The sequence below is a fragment of the Panthera uncia genome, chromosome A2 (genome assembly GCF_023721935.1).
Source record: "Panthera uncia isolate 11264 chromosome A2, Puncia_PCG_1.0, whole genome shotgun sequence".
Classification (NCBI taxonomy): Eukaryota; Metazoa; Chordata; class Mammalia; order Carnivora; family Felidae; genus Panthera; species Panthera uncia.
In genome coordinates this window covers 86,969,783-86,985,917 of record NC_064816.1, presented here as the reverse complement: position 1 = coordinate 86,985,917, position 16,135 = coordinate 86,969,783, and the positions used below count along the sequence as shown (strand labels likewise).

The 16,135-nt window shown below is 37.8% G+C and overlaps 1 protein-coding gene across 1 annotated transcript in view; it reads left to right on the top strand.

The window, feature by feature from the left end:
• The window catches only part of ELAPOR2 (endosome-lysosome associated apoptosis and autophagy regulator family member 2), a 176,118-nt gene that overhangs the window by 150,406 nt on the left and 9,577 nt on the right, over positions 1–16,135 (top strand). The window contains exons 19-21 of the mRNA XM_049641373.1: positions 5,342–5,468; positions 10,549–10,727; positions 11,672–11,837. Coding sequence (XP_049497330.1) covers positions 5,342–5,468; positions 10,549–10,727; positions 11,672–11,837 — 472 coding nt within the window. The remainder of the gene's footprint in view (positions 1–5,341; positions 5,469–10,548; positions 10,728–11,671; positions 11,838–16,135) is intronic.

Here is a 16,135-nt window from a genome sequence, read left to right as displayed (position 1 = left end):
AAAGAAAGAAAGAAAGAAAGAAAGAAAGAAAGAAAGAAAGAAAGAAAGCATAGCCTCTGAGAATATTATATCTCACAAAAGGGATGCTTCAGAAATCTGTCCTGAAGGTGTTCAGAGGTTGAATGTACCAAGGCTTTATTCCACAGGCTCTGATTGAGAGTTCCTCTGTCAAAGTCTTTGGACCTATAGGACACTAATGTAGTATCTTCTTTGGTTTTGGGGGAGTTCTGTTGAAGCCAAGATGTCTATCCATTTTGAGTTGGTAGGAGCCAGAGGATAATGATTGGTTAACGGAGTTCCTTGTTTTCTTTTTCCTCTGAACTATTTATGGACAGATAATAGATATCTAAATCTGCACAAGTTAAATTTAAAAGGCAATAGAATTTAAAATTTTAAAGCCAAATATGTTCTTAGAACAATGAAAATGAGGAGGCATATAAAACACTATGAGCAACAAGTAAAAACCCATTATGATTAAGAAATGGAAAAATTCTAATACAGAATCGTTAAAATTATATGCTTCAGCACTAATGAGTAATCTTAAGACATGACATAAAAATGTCACGAAACAGTCATAAAGTTTAAGGATCCATTTTGAAATAAGGATGACAAAAGTTTGACAGATTTTGCAGAGCCTGGAGGTAAAAGGGACTGGGGAGTGTCAGCTAATGTAGTTTGTACAGATCTTGATCAGATTCTGGCTTTTGGTAATTAACCTCGGGGGGAATCTGTAAAAAGGGCGGTTTTTGCAGGAGACTGGTAGAATTTTATATCCCTGGATCTAAGAGGTATAGGTCAAAAAATCTTATGTTCAAACGCAGTCATAAGTGATTTATACTCTTCAGCCTCAGGGCAAACAAAATTGGAGCAAGAACCAAAGCCATTTTATGGACCCCACACAAGAAGGCTTTCTGCCCATTGGCATTCTTAGCAGAGAAAGGTTGAGCTTTCTCAGAAGCCAAAGCCGAAGGGAGTTACTGGCAGCTAGTCAGCATCTCCTATGCCAGACGATGCCCGTCTGTGAACTCCGAGATAGGGGAACCCCAAGAAACCCAGAAAAGCCTCACATGAAAGTGTCTGAGTAACATTAGTGCTCTGACACCAAATGAGAAAAGTTCTAGGCATATAAGACTATGGCCTTTCCCCCCGGTCTCCTGAGACCCACTGTACGAGGGATAGAAACATACTTACACCGTACATGAATTTATTTTAACTTTGGAGTTTGCATAAAGTTCAGGCAAAAACAAGTTTATACTGCTTTATCAACTGTCTAAACAATTAGCAATAGTTTGAGTATTGGGTTGTAATAGTTCATAAGAAATTAAGATTACTGTCCATGAATTAGTAGATGAACCAAGTAGACCCTGCTTTAGGTAAGATGATTCATTTAGAGGATGCTAATAACTCATAGCTCAGTCCACTTTACCCCCAGAAAATGTATCCAATTTAGAATCTAAGACATCACTTACTTAAAAAAAAAAGATTCACCTGAATTCTTACACATGGCCAGTGCTATCCGCAGTGGTAAGGCAGTTCCAGAGCAAAATAAGGAAACTGGAAAGTCTTCCTCGTTTAACAGTAAAACCAAATTAGGATGCACTGGTTATCCTTTGTGTTGATGGTGGTTTCTCTACCTAGAGTTCACAGCCCTGGGGTCATCTTGTGGAATTCTAGCCTTGCATACCCCAGCTCTCCAGGATTATGTACTGGCTCTTTAGACATCTTCTCTCTGGTTTCTATGGTGATCTTGTGGATCAAAAATTATAAAAGAAGCACAATTAGTGACACCTTTACAAGGCCAGGGGGTAGGGGGTAGAGATAGTGGTGGCACAGATCATCAAAGGGAAAAAGGTTTCACATATTTGGCATTAAAGTGTTTGTCTATCTTACTACTTGCTTTTTTGTTCTTAGTAGAAGAAAAATATATATATATACTCTTGCATCTTTTTTTTCCCTATTTTCCTTTTATATATAAGCACTATTGAAATTAGTACTGCTTCCTACATCCTTGTCATTTCACAGGGAAGGGCTGATTCAACTGTGGAACTTAACGTTTATAACAAAGAATCAAATTTGGATGTTCCACATTGTAAATGATTCGTTGGGTTCAAAGAATTGAAGAATTGATTCTAAACTAAACTGCTTTTAACCTAAGAGTATATTTTAAAAAGTGGAGTCTACCGGGGAAAGGCACTGAATCATTGCAGTATTTTGACACCTAATGGCAGCTTTATAAGTTATATCAATGTCTTGATTTCTTCCCCCAATTCTGTACTTCTCCCAGTTCTATAGAAAGTGATGTGAATTGTTAATAGTCTTTTATATTTTGCAGTACTTTAAACTTTCCCAAATTGTTCTCTCATTTTGTCCTTTATAACAACCCAGTGAAGGCAGTGGAACAGACATCTCATTTCTGATAAATTACAGATCTGAAACAGCATGGGGGAGGGGCCGAATCACTTGTGGAAAAACACAAAATCACTTGCAAGTCCAGCCACACCTGTAACCCAGGTTTTCTCTGCAGAGCTCTTTGCAACTTTGATTAATTTTCCCCTTTTCTTTTTTATTTGTTCAGTTTTTTTTCTCGAATTTTACCAAACTTATTATTTTATTTTCCCAAGATAAACAGCCCTCACCACCCTTGAAAATGTCTCTGTGTGGGAAAGATAAAACAAAATAATTTGGGAAGGAGAGAATTGAGCAGGAAAGTATTTTGGTACTTTTTGCTAAATGATCAAAAAAGTTAATTACCTTTAAAGTTTCAGCTCATTGTTATGCAAATAATAATTGTGTTCTTGAAAAACATTTCTAATAGGTTACCCAATTTTTTTCAGAAGTGCAATGTTGAGTTGGTTTTACTGATGGGAAGTAGGGATCATTTTTTTAGGTGGCATGATTTTCATCTCTTGTACTTACCATTTTTTTTTTAAATCTCTTTTTGTTTCTTGGTCTGAATATACTTTACTCCCTTTTACAAACAAATCAAGGCAGGTAAGAGTTAAGCCATTTTTCCAAAGCGTCCCCCTTCATCACTGTTCTTAGCTCTCATAGTACCAGGCCTCTCTTTCTGAAGCACGTTACACAGAATCATGCTTTTATTTACATCTCACCACGTTGACTTGGTCTACAGCATGCAAGCATTTGGAAGGATAGGCCTCTAAAAACGTAGTCCATTTTTAGGTATTGTAGACTTCTGTGTCAGGGTTCATATTGTAGAGTATCCTGAGAATATATACTGAGGGTATGGAATTTTACTTCGCTGGTAGACCGAAAATTACAGTTTTGGATTGCCTATCATCAGAAAGGCATCTGAAGTTAAAACTTAAGAAGGGGTGTTTTGGGGTTCTCCCTATGATTGTGTGTCTATCTTTTGCCCTAGGTGTTTCAGGACACCTGTACTCAGCAGCAACAAAGGTCTAAAGGAGGTTTTCAGGGCACTGCCCTGAATTTGCACACTTAATTTAAGGGAAGTATAGTAGACAAATGAAGGGAATAGTGTTCTCCCCATTTTAATTAATTCATGAACAAAACAGCCATTCCCACCAGAACCTTTCCACATAACTTCCTGCTTCAGTCAATAAGGATTCTCCACACAGTAAAAGCAGTTTAATTTTATCCATGCTGTGTTTATCTGTCCCTAAAAGGAAGGAGGCAAACTGATATAATAGGCCCACCCACCAGCAAGCAGTTTCAAAAAGTCTCCATTCCAGCCCTGCCTGGTGGTTGGTTCAGTGCGATCCTGCACCTGTGTCTAAGGCCCCTGCGTCATCACCGGGTGGTGACAGTAACTGCCTCTTGAAAGAAGTCATCGTCTGGCTGAGGCAAACCAGGAGTGCACAGTCATTTTCATCCTTCAGCTGTGTGTCGATCTGGTAGTTGTTTTGTTTGTCTTTTCACTTCAGGTTGTTTTGTTTTCATGTCCCCCCCCCCCCCCCCGCCCCCGCCCACCCCACCCCACCGCACTGTCGAGACCATGGTCTAGTTCATCATTCTTTTCCCTGAAACCTTTGCCTAAACACATTACTTCAAACAGAAATGGCACCTCCATCCACCACCTAGTTCTTGCCTGTATGCCTTGTGCCCACGCACTGTCCTGCTCTTGAAGCCATTGTGATCATGACCAGCTTGGAATTCCCTTCCAATCCGTCTACCATTTCATCCCTCTGGCAGGCATTCCTTTACTTTCTTCCTTTCTCTTCTGGCTAACTCCTATTGGATATTCTAGACTTGTCTTAGGCATGCCTTCCACCAAGAAGTTCTCCCAGAACTTTTGTGTCATTATATCTGTCTCCTTTAAATTAAAAAAAGTAGCTTTAGAGAGATAAAATTCCCGTGCCATACAGTATGCCCATTTAAAACAGGCAAGCCAGTGGTTATTAGTATATTCATAGATAATATGTAGCCATCACTATAGTCATTTTTAGAGCTTTTTCATCACCTCAAAAAGACCTATACCCTTTGGCTATTGCTTCTCTTTACCTTAGCTCCCTTCCATACTCCAAGCTTACCACTAACTTACTATTGCTGTGGATTTTCTTATTTTGGACTTCTATAAAAATAGCATCATTTAATATATAGAATTTTTTTAAAGCTTATTTATTTTGAGACAGAGCAAGCAGGAGAGGGACAGAGAGAGGAAAAGATAGACTCTCAAGCAGGCTCCGCATGGTCAGCACAGAACCTGATGTGGGGCTCAAGGAAGGGCTTGAACTAATGAACAGTGAGATCATGACCTGAGCCGCAATTAAGAGTTGGACGCTTAACCTACTGAGCCACTCAAGTGCCCCAAATACATATAACTTTTGATAGGCTTCTTTTACTTAGTGTATTTTTGAGGTTCATCCAAGTTGGGGCGTGTATTACTTCTGCATTCCTTTTTATGGCCTAGTAATTTCCCATAGAATGGTAATATCACATTTGTTTATCTCTTCATCTGCTGAGGGACATTTGAGTTGTTTCCACCTTTGGGCTGTTAAGAATAATGCAGTTATGAACATTCATGTACAGGTTTTTGTGTGGATAAACGTTTTTATTTCTCTTGGATTTTTATCTAGAAGCGTAATTACTGGATCATGTGGTAACTGTTTGTAATGGTCTGAAGAACTGCCACCTTATTACAAAGCACTTGTCTCTCTTTACAGTCCCATTAGCAGTGTATATAAGTTCTAATTTCTTAACATTTTTGCAACTCGTTATTGCCTGTCTTTTTGATTGTAGCTATCCTAATAGGTGTGGAGTCGTGGTTTTGCACCCACACATTGCTTTCCGGTATGCAGTAGGCACTCCAATGTTTATTGGACTTGGCTGAATATAAGAGCTGTCATTTCATTTTTTATTTCAGCAAGTGCCCAGCAGGCACCTGTGATGGGTGTACATTCTATTTTCTGTGGGAGAGTGCTGAAGCTTGCCCTCTGTGCACAGAACATGACTTCCATGAGATTGAGGGAGCCTGTAAGAGAGGATTTCAGGTAAGTGTCATATCTACCTACACAGAGCTATGTGATTGAAGAAAAATAGACAAGTCTGGCATCACTCAGATCCTAGAAACTCAGGTTCAAAACCATGGCTAAAGCTTATAGTTAACTTAATGTTGCATTAATATGCATTTAAAATCAAATTTAGTATGTAAACTCCCATATGCGGGGGTAGCTGAAGGTACGCACTGGCATTGGGAAAAATAAATCATGCAAAGGAGTTGTAGGCTATGGTGTTTATCTGGTTTATAAAAATATCATTAAACGAAGATGTGATTTATATAATGCAGTTATAGGTATAATTAAGACATGGGTGATATAAGTGATTCACTACAAGAAGCATATCTAAAGAGTAAATAAAGCATGTACACACATAATAAAATCAAGATCCTACTCTGTATTTTCTGCACAATCATATCTTTGCTAATGTGTTTTTTAAAATAAAGTTGGGATTCTCCACTCTATATTTTTTATTTCCTTTTTCCATTTAATATATTTCTCTTGTCATTAAATTTTTTGAAAACATGATTTTTAGTGATTGACAAATATTCTATTATAGAGACAATTTGGGATTTAATAAAACCCCCGATGGACATTTGAGAAAAATTGAAAACAGTATTTTTGTAAATAACTCTGTAAGGAACACGCTAGTTGGAAATTTGATTCTTTCCTTAGAATTTATCATAAAGAAGAGATTAATTGGATCTAAGGCAATGGACATTTTTAAGGTTCTTGATACATATTACTAACATGATCTGGTCGTATCATTTTGCGCTTCTGCTAGTAGTGTTTGAGCATGCTTATTTCACTGCACTAGCTTTGAGTAGTGCCATAGGAAAAACACAAGCTTTTCTTCCTTCAAGATGACTTACCCCTTCAACCTGTCTGAAGTCTATTGAACTAACAATAAAAATGCACAAATGATATTAAATCACTACTAGGGGTGGTAACCTTATTGGGGAATTGGCATCAGAGAATCAGATTCTGATAGGATTTCTGAAAATCTGGAACGCAGATGGGCTAGGACTGTTGCTCAGGTCACCTGGAGTGGGGAGCATGCTGGAGTGCTCACTGCATAAGGGGATCAAGGAGCAAGCGCTGTGTGGTCCAGGAGCATGTAGAGGAGCGTGTCACTGGCTGGTCGGGGGGCAGGAGTGCAGGAAGAAATCAGAATGCTCTACCTAATCTCCTGCATTCAGAGTATTAGGAGCACTAGTGTTCCCCTCTAGGGATTTTTCTAACTTTAATTTAGGAAGTGAACCTGTAGTAAGAAATACATTGTACAGCAAATGTAGTACACAAACACCAACTCAGACACTTAGCAATATGCCTAAAAATGAAATTAAATTTCATGGGACAGTACCTATTTTCATATTTTATGATAAAGTCTAAGCGTAAAGTTAATATAAAATGTGTTTTCATCAAATAATTTAATACAGAACAGGAAAAGTTCCCAAATGGGCAACACTAAAACAAAAATTAGGAATGTTTTATTTAATTCATCAAGTGTGCTTGCCTCTGGATAGCTCATTCCAGTTTGGAGCACACAGAGACCATGCTGCTCATGCATCTAGTACACTGTTCAGCCAGTTTCTTTTTAACATTTTAAGTGGGTCAAGGATGAAAATTCTTAGCTTACAAAAAAAAAAAAATGGTTTCTTTGTAGTCCTCATAATAATGATAATAGACTTTTTATGTCTCACAGTGGAAATTCTTTTTTACCATTTGTCAAAAATTGATACACTTATTTAAAAAAATTTTTTTAACATTTTTATTTATTTTTGTGTCAGAGAGACACAGAGCATGAGCAGGGAAGGGGCAGAGAGAGAGGGAGACACAGAATCTGAAGCAGGCTCCAGGCTCTGAGCTGTCAGCACAGAGCCCGACGCGGGGCTCGAACTCACAGACTGTGAGATCATGACCTGAGCCAAAGTCGGACACTCAACTGACTGAGCCACCAGGCGCCCCGATACACTTATTTTTTAAAGAATAAATAAAAAACAAATGCATTCCCTTCTTTGGCCACCAAGTTCAACTCCAGGGCTTTGAAAAGTCGGATGACCTCTTTTCTAAATATTCTTTAATATTCAACATTTCTCTTCCAGAAAGTAATGATTAAAAGTTTAAGACCATGAGATTACAACAGTTTCTCTAATTTCATTCAAACTTTCCTTATTTAAAAAAAAAAAAAAAAACACTTCTGTTCAGCATGCTATAAGAATGTTACGAACACATAGTTGCAAGGTGATTGTTTTTAGATATTTGTTTTTGTCCTAAAAATAAACTTTTGGAACACTTTCATGTGTTAATCATATTGAAATATATAATTTCCCTCTCCAAATTTCAAATGTAACTTGAGAAACTGCAAAATTGGTTAAATACACCTTTCTGTTAGACTTAGATGTCAAGTTTGAAAATATTTGCCATAGGAGATTGGGCTTCAGTTAGAAAAATATAAATGCCACACTTAAGCTCATGCACCTTAGTGTATTCCATTGAGATAGTAAAACAAATGGGTATGACACAGGAAGTGGGTATTTACTGCCAGTCTCTGAATAAAATATTTTAAAAAGTCTGCCATTCAGTGAGCTTTATATAATACTAATGACAGCTTTCCCTGTTTTCCGTTATGGTAGTCCCGCCTTCCCCCATGAAGGATATGTACCCAACCACCCTGTGAATGCCTGAAACCATGGATGGTACCGAACACTATATATATATCTTGCTTTTCCTTATACATACGTACATACATACCTATGATTAAGTTTAATTTATAAATTAGGCACAGTTAAAGGTAACAATCTGCGGTAATAAAGGTTAAGTGAATGTGGTCTCTCTCTCAAAATATCTTAACCGCACTAAGCTCCCCCTCCTTGTGATGAGGTGAGATGATAAAATGCCTGGGTGATGAGATGAAGTGAGGTGGATGACGTAGGCATCATGATGTACTGTTCGGCTAGTATTGACCTTCTGATGATCTATCAGGAGGGTCATCTGCTTCCCAAGTGAACCCCCAGAAAGTGAAGCTGCAGGTAAGGGGGCAGGTACTACGGCATGTTCATGAGCAAGGGTGGATTTCTTTGGGTGGCAACAGCCTTATGATAGAAAAAAACAGTGATTGCAAAATAGTGCTGTGGGTATCATTTCAGTTTTTAGTAATTGGACTGTGTTTCTGTCCCATTTCCCGCTCCATCCTTTGCAGTTTTTCACTCTGTATTGATGGAGAGCATATGTTCCCAATTCTGTAAATATATTGAATCCAGATGTGTATGAAGTTACATTTACACACTGCAGCAAGTACCCACTTAGAGCTGTTGTAAACTCTGAGAGTGGCACAACTCGGGGAAGAAATGCTCTTATCAGATTGGATCTGAGAAATCTGTACCAGCTTCTCAGTATGTAGTAAGCATTACTTCCAAATGTCATCCAGTAGTAAAGATTTGAAGAGATACTGTGTTATCACTAAGAGGGATATTTTTAAGTTTATCATCAAATTTATCTCACTCTGTTCACAAAATATCCCAGCATGCTGGAAGAATAAATTTTTCAGCTGCAGTGTCAGCCATTTTCTCCTCTGCCAATGACGTGACCGAATGAAGGGATAAGGCATTCTAATTAGTAGTTACAGATGACTGAGGAATTGTGCCAGTAGCTTGATCTTTTTTTTTTTTTCTTTAACAATTTGAGGAGTTTATTGAAAAGTTAAGTATTCTGGGTTTACAAAGATCTTTTTAATTTGAAATTTTAACATTTCGGCTATAAGACTATCGTTAGACATTAGAGCTTTAGCATTTTCACTGGCAAAAATTTTTGTTAGAATGTATTTCCAATGAAGTCATCATTGGCTGACCAGAGTTAACAGCTTTCTTTTTATTGTCATTATTTACACTTAGAGATGCAGCATTTGAATTTGATTGAACATGCCCCTCATTTCTCACCTCATCATTCTTATAAAAATAATGTGACCCCTTTGAAATGTAGTTTATTTACATTAAATTTAATGAAAATGTTACAGTTGTCATGCAGTAAAAAAAAATTTCAATTACTAATGTCCTTTCTAAAAAACATGCTGAGAATTTTTATCCAGAACTTGGTTGAAACTTTTCCTTAAAGTAAATATGGTTCTCCTGTTCTTTGTGTCATTGCAGAAACCTGCGTGCATGTACAATAAAATTACACATCATGGTGTTATCCTTCTGTTAGAGTGTTGTTCAAGTGACCATCAAATACCAGAATATTTAGTCAGACACAATGGTCAAAAAATTGAGTGTTCTATGTCATTTAATGTCAATGAATATAATCATCATGCAAGTTGCTGATGGTCATTGTATTCGTTGAAGTATAAAAGGAAGCATGCACTGTATTCTAATTTTGGCTCTGGTTAGTGTTATTTGATCTATTCATAAAGAAATTCCTGATTGCTATTCAGTATATTGATTTTGTTATTCACTAGTCAGTTGCAAGTTGCAGTTTGAAAAACATTGCCCTAACAACACTGAGTCCTCTACTTTGGGAGCATAAGAATAAGGACCTACTGTGGGAGGTGAACCAGAATAATGCATGGGAAAGAAGGGTGTAGTCTCTGTGACTCCCCCAACACCAGTCACCAAAGCCTGCCAGTCCTGGTGTGCCTACATGTCCTGGGTCCTGAATTTGCTCTTTTTCTCAGGGGAGACGCTTGTTGGAGGAACTGGACTAACATCATAGGTGGATGAAACCCGTTCCAGTTACCTGTATTAGACAACCTAAGTTGTCATTTAAAAAAATGACTCAGAAGTCAGGGATCATAAGAAGTTTGAGGAAAAAAGCACAAATACTGTGTCCAAATAGAGTCATTTTTATTCAACCTCCTCAACATGTACCCAGCCTTCTGATCTGGTGACCCATGTTTTTATTTGGTTTTGTTGTATTTTTGTTCATTATTTTCTTATTCATTCCCTGTCTTTCTTGTCTTTCTGAAGCTTCTACTAGCTGAGTGCTGAATGATCCTCTATGCTTACTATGAATAAAGAGCAGAACCCTTCTCCTTCTGAATCTCATTTCACATGTCATCTGTCTATGTGTGTTTTTAAAGGAAACCTTGTATGTATGGAATGAACCTAAATGGTGCATTAAAGGAATTTCTTTGCCTGAGAAAAAGTTGTCAACCTGCGAAACCGTTGACTTTTGGCTGAAAGTGGGAGCAGGTGTGGGAGCTTTCACTGCGGTTTTGCTGGTGGCTCTAACTTGCTACTTCTGGAAAAAGAATCGGAAGTAAGTAACCTCATTGGAGTGACCATGTAAGAACTGAAGGATTTCTTGTGAAAAATGTAGACCTAATTATGGTTACATCCAGTAGTTTCTTTCAGAGAGACAAGAACTTTCTCCCAGTGAAGGAGTTACAGGAAAGGCCTTTAAGAAAAGAAATGGAAATGATTATTATTCTGGTAATAGATTATAGAATGTTAGAGGTTATTGAATTAGACCTATCTGTATAAAACAGAGAGCAATGGAGGCTCTTGTTTGCTCAGGTAGATGGGAGCAGAGCTGAGATCAGAAGTTAAGTTGTCTCTCTCTGCCTCTATTTTTCTTTTCATGACAACATTGTGTCTTCTTGCTCCACTGTTTTCTTTTTCAGTTTCTTGTGGAAAGATACTTGCAAAGAAATAGACCAAGTTTATAGGCAGATATGACCTCTGTTTACTCCAATACTCCAAGAATGTAGAGTTGAATATTGAGTCTATTTTCTGAATGTATATTGATCTGTTATAAGGTAGTAAATAGAAAGGAATGAGTTGTATAGAGAAACAATAAAGACCAAATCACTTACCTATGGTATTTTCATTCGTATGAACTAAACTTTGGAAAATTATATAGTGAGTTAGCTTCCAAATATTTCTACATTAAGAAAATGCATTCAGATGTCAAGGTTTCTCTCTGTTTTTCAAAAGTTCTTCATAATTGGACAGGTTAATCAATGTGAGTTAATTGATAACTTTAACTGTACTGCCATTATTCTCATTATTCTCTGAAATCCTGGAAAAGATTTGTGCATGGATGGTAGGTAAATGAGAACACATAGTGCTTTAGCTATAGGCGAGGGAAATTTGTTAGCAATAGAGCGACTATACTACAAGAGCATTTGATGAGCTGGTTTATGACCACCTAAAATGAGTATTAATTTATATTAATCAGCCACTTTATTTATCACTACTTAGACTGGAGTACAAATATTCCAAGTTAGTGATGACAACTAACTCAAAGGAGTGTGAACTCCCAGCTGCAGACAGTTGTGCTATCATGGAAGGAGAAGATAATGAGGAAGAAGTTGTATATTCCAATAAACAGTCACTGCTGGGAAAACTCAAATCCTTGGCAACAAAGGTGAGAGCAGAATTGTAAGCTGGTATGACTGTACATTTATTGATGAGGGGCTTATTAACTTAGTAGTAGCATTCATACAACCCTGTCATTTGGTCTGGCTCTTTCTCCATGGTTGGTTATCCAACAGAAATACCACTAGAAGTACACCAGGATATAAACATAAGAATATTCACTGCAGCATTGTTTTTTTTCTGGTTAACAAAGCAGAAACAACCTTACACACCATGAATAAGGAGTAGATAAGGAATTTCCATATACAAAGTAATGGAATACTATACAACTGTGCAGCTGTGAAGATTGATATATCTGCTAATAGGTCCAAGATAAGTAAAGTAAAACAACACATGGACGATCACAGTAATTAAATATTCATTTAAGTTAGTCTTCGCCTATCAAACCATTAACAGTGGCTGCTTTTGGGAGTCTTAAACTAATTGGAATCTTTAAGTTTTGAAATGGTGTATTTTTGTACTTTTTGGATTTTCACAAAGATAATGTATTCTTTTCTAATTTTAAAAGTCTTAGGTTAATTAAAGATCTTACTTTTTTTTTTAATTTGGTCACAAGGTGTTTTCACATTGAAAAGGCCAAAGTTATATAAACTGTTGAGGTATTAAAGGTACCTTATCAGATGCCATCACATTTGTCAGGTTTGAAATGATTACTGTGTCCAAACAGATTAACATTATTAAGCCTTAAATGTTGCTTGTAAATACATTTTATTGACATTCTTTACCATTGACCTAAAATAAGAGAAGTTAGCAGTTTACCCCCTCAGCATTAAAGATAGAATGAAATAGAGGAAAGAAAATGTGTTTCAAATAATTTTCAGCAGGAAGGACAAGTGACAAAAGATTACATTTATTGAGAATGTTTTAATAACTATTTCCTTTTACTCTCATTTAAGTATGTAAATATATTACAAGGTATCATTTAAAAATAAAATGAATGAGCCATATTTACTTTCTGCTAATGATTAACTTTTTTTTTTCAATGTGGTACCTTAAGAAGGATGCTATTGCTATGGAATAACAAATGAACAGTTAGTATTAAGAGATGAGATGTTGCCCTGCTTGCAAAAAAAATCAAATAAGCCTGCCACTGTTTCTTGGCCAGTTTGGAAGACATGAAGCTCCTGGTCAGAGACAAAGGACTGCTCAGCACTCACAGCAGAAGCATTAGCCAGGGTGTCAGAATTTATACCAGTTCCCCAAATCCTACTTTTCTCAGGGCTATGTGAACAGGAACAAATGTCCCTTGCACACTCAGTGGCTTGCATTACAGCAAAGCAAGTCGAAGCTTTGGCTACTTGGCTATTTTAGAATGTGCAGTTAGCATGCCTATTCTTTGCTCCAAAGAGAGTTATTATTGTTATTATTCTAGACAGGTAGTATGTGTGTTCATTGATCCAGAGGGAGACAAGATTTCCTGACATCTGCTCCGGAAAAATATAGTATCTTTAACTTCCAAGGTTGCTTTCTATACCAAGATCCTTAAAGAGATAATCTTGAATAAAGAGAAACCACTGCCTTGCTCATAAGATGTAAAGAAATCCAGAAGAACCATGGAGAATTGTCTCCCCAAAATATCCAAACCTCATTTCTTTTCCTTTAAAATTTTTATAATGTTTATTTATTTTTGAAAGAGAGACACACAGACAGAGAGCAAGCATGAGTGGGGGAGGGGCAGAGAGAGATGGAGACACAGAATCTGAAGCAGGCTCCAAGCTCTGAGCTGTCAACACAGAGCCCGACACTGGGCTCAAACTCACTAACTGTGAAATCATGTCCTGAGCCAAAGTCAGATGCTTCATCGACAGCCCCCCAGGTGCCCCTTCAAACCTCATTTCTATACCATCTTGGCTCCTGATCAGTTTTCCCATTAGTATAGCACTGTATCCACCACTCTTTTTAATCTGATTGACCAAGGCTGGGTTTCAATCTGGTCACTTTACTGCATATAGCATTTAAATAAAGCTACTACTGTTAGGACACCAGACAGCAAGATGAGATGAACCTTCATTGTTAGCTTCAAACATACACCCAGGGTCCCAGATCCAACTAGCTGATTAAATCGCATAAACCATGAGGGTCCACCTTAGAAAGCCAGGCAGCTTTCTCTTTAAGTCCCTCTATTGACCTTTCTGCTCAGCCTGCGTTCTTTCCATTGGCACCGGGATCTTTCTTCCATAAGATTCATGTGGAAGAGAGTCACAGACGTTTTCAAAAATTTGCAGGATCCAATAAAGCTCCCACTTTTGTCTACATGACCATGGCAGAGGAACTTGGTGAGTAGTATATTCAACCAAGTGGTTACTATCTTTTTGATCTAGGATGATGACAATCCAGACACCACAGAATGTATGAGGGACTTCACAGACTTTGTCTTGGCCCTGAAGGGTGACGTTTAGGTCAATTATTTCATCCATAATAGTGTTTGAATAGTGAGTTGATGTTGACATGAATGTCATCAGAGGCTGAGATAGTGTCATTCATTATTTCAGCTAAAGTCAGAGACAAATTTCATACCACCTTTTCTAATTGAATACCTGCCTTTAGGGTGAAGGTGAGTAACATCAGTTATCCCTTCAGATACCTCTAAATACCCAACAGTAGTCTCATTTTGAAAATACTTGGAATTGTTTAAGGGTTAATGATATATTGGGGCTATTTCCACAAATAATTGAATTATGACCACTTAGAACCATTCCTAGGGTATCAAGCCACCATGTTTTTAGGAGAGAAATTAATACCTGGATTCTGCACAAGAAGTACAGTCCTGAAGGTACATACAGTGCCTTTGGAAAGAAAATAGTGTTTACAGTTGTTGGAGATACCAAATAGGACCTTATATTAGTTAAGCAACTCAGACTGATGGTGCCTGCAAGCTCCTTGCTGGCTAGTAAACCTTAAGGTTCCCCATTCACTTCAAGTAATTCTGTCTCTTCATTGTCTTTGAGGAGACTGCTTGAGGGCAGTCATTCCAACTTTTACTGTTTGCCCGTGCTGCAAACTAGGTGGTACTTCTTCACTCCAAGGAATGACTGAGCAATGGCAATAGGACGGTAGTGTTGTTTTGGGGGCAGAAGCTGGGGCCATTCCCTGTACTACTTCGGATCGACTTCTCAGTAAGTTGAAGAGGAATTACGGTTAGAGCATCTGATGGGCATGGTAGACCTAGGAGTCTGTGAGACTCCTAGGTTTGAGAGAGGAACACTAAGGCATTGTCCTTTATAAAAGGTGACAGAGTGGCTCTGAAAAACAAATGATCATTAACATCCTTCCATCGTTCATACCTCTCAGGGTCTAAAGTATCTCCTTCTCAGGCACCTCATTATCAGACTACATTGTTAATCTTCTTCCACTGCCACAAAATCAGTTTTTCCCATTTCAGCTAAAACTTCACCTTATTTCTACTTATCCCATTATTGGCACCCAGACCTATGCTCCAGAACATTCAAGTGCAAGAGGGACAAAGGCATTAAAAAAAACTTATGATGGAGACCCAGTGTGTCCTCTACCCTTGTCCATGTGGGCTGTGGTAGGAGGTCTTGATAAGCTGTGTAGTCAACGAAGTGATTGGTATTCTTTCTGTCTAGGGTTATTGACAGTCCAATAAAACAATACAGATGGCTAAACTAGAATTATATTTGAATCTCCTAGACTCCCTTCTGGTGGGGTTTACTACCAGCCATTCTGGGAGTGGCTTTTGAGTAAAAAGGACACATCATGTCCAGGAGTGGTCAGGGTAGAAACCTGGATTTTTTTATAAGTGTATATAACCTTATATAAGTGCATATAACTTCAACTTTCTTACTGATAATTATGTGTGACACAGCCAAGAGGAGATGATCCCTTTCTGGGGATAGCCATGTTTAGTAACTGAACGATCTTATTAAATGTGTGGACTAGGAGGAGGTGAGGGAGATAGAGTCAGAAATCTTTTGATTTGATTTTTGAGAAGGCCCTTCTAATGGTCAATGATATTTTTCAACAGTATGAAGTGTCGAACGTCCACTGAACACCTGTACTCTCAGCCCATATTCAGGTAGCTTTGGTGATAAAAAGGGCATCATTTTAGACTGGAAGTGATTCATAAAGCCACAAACATTAATCAGATTGTTTTCAAAGGCCATAGTGGTGTGGCTAGAGTCAACAGATCAGACTGAAAGAGGAACACCATAACCTGAACAGGCATCACAAGTGGTAAGGAACTACTGACAGCCCAAAGAGAGGTGATCAGAGATGTGACATACATAATCAATTTTCCAGGGAAAAGCTGGTCAACTTTTGACATGA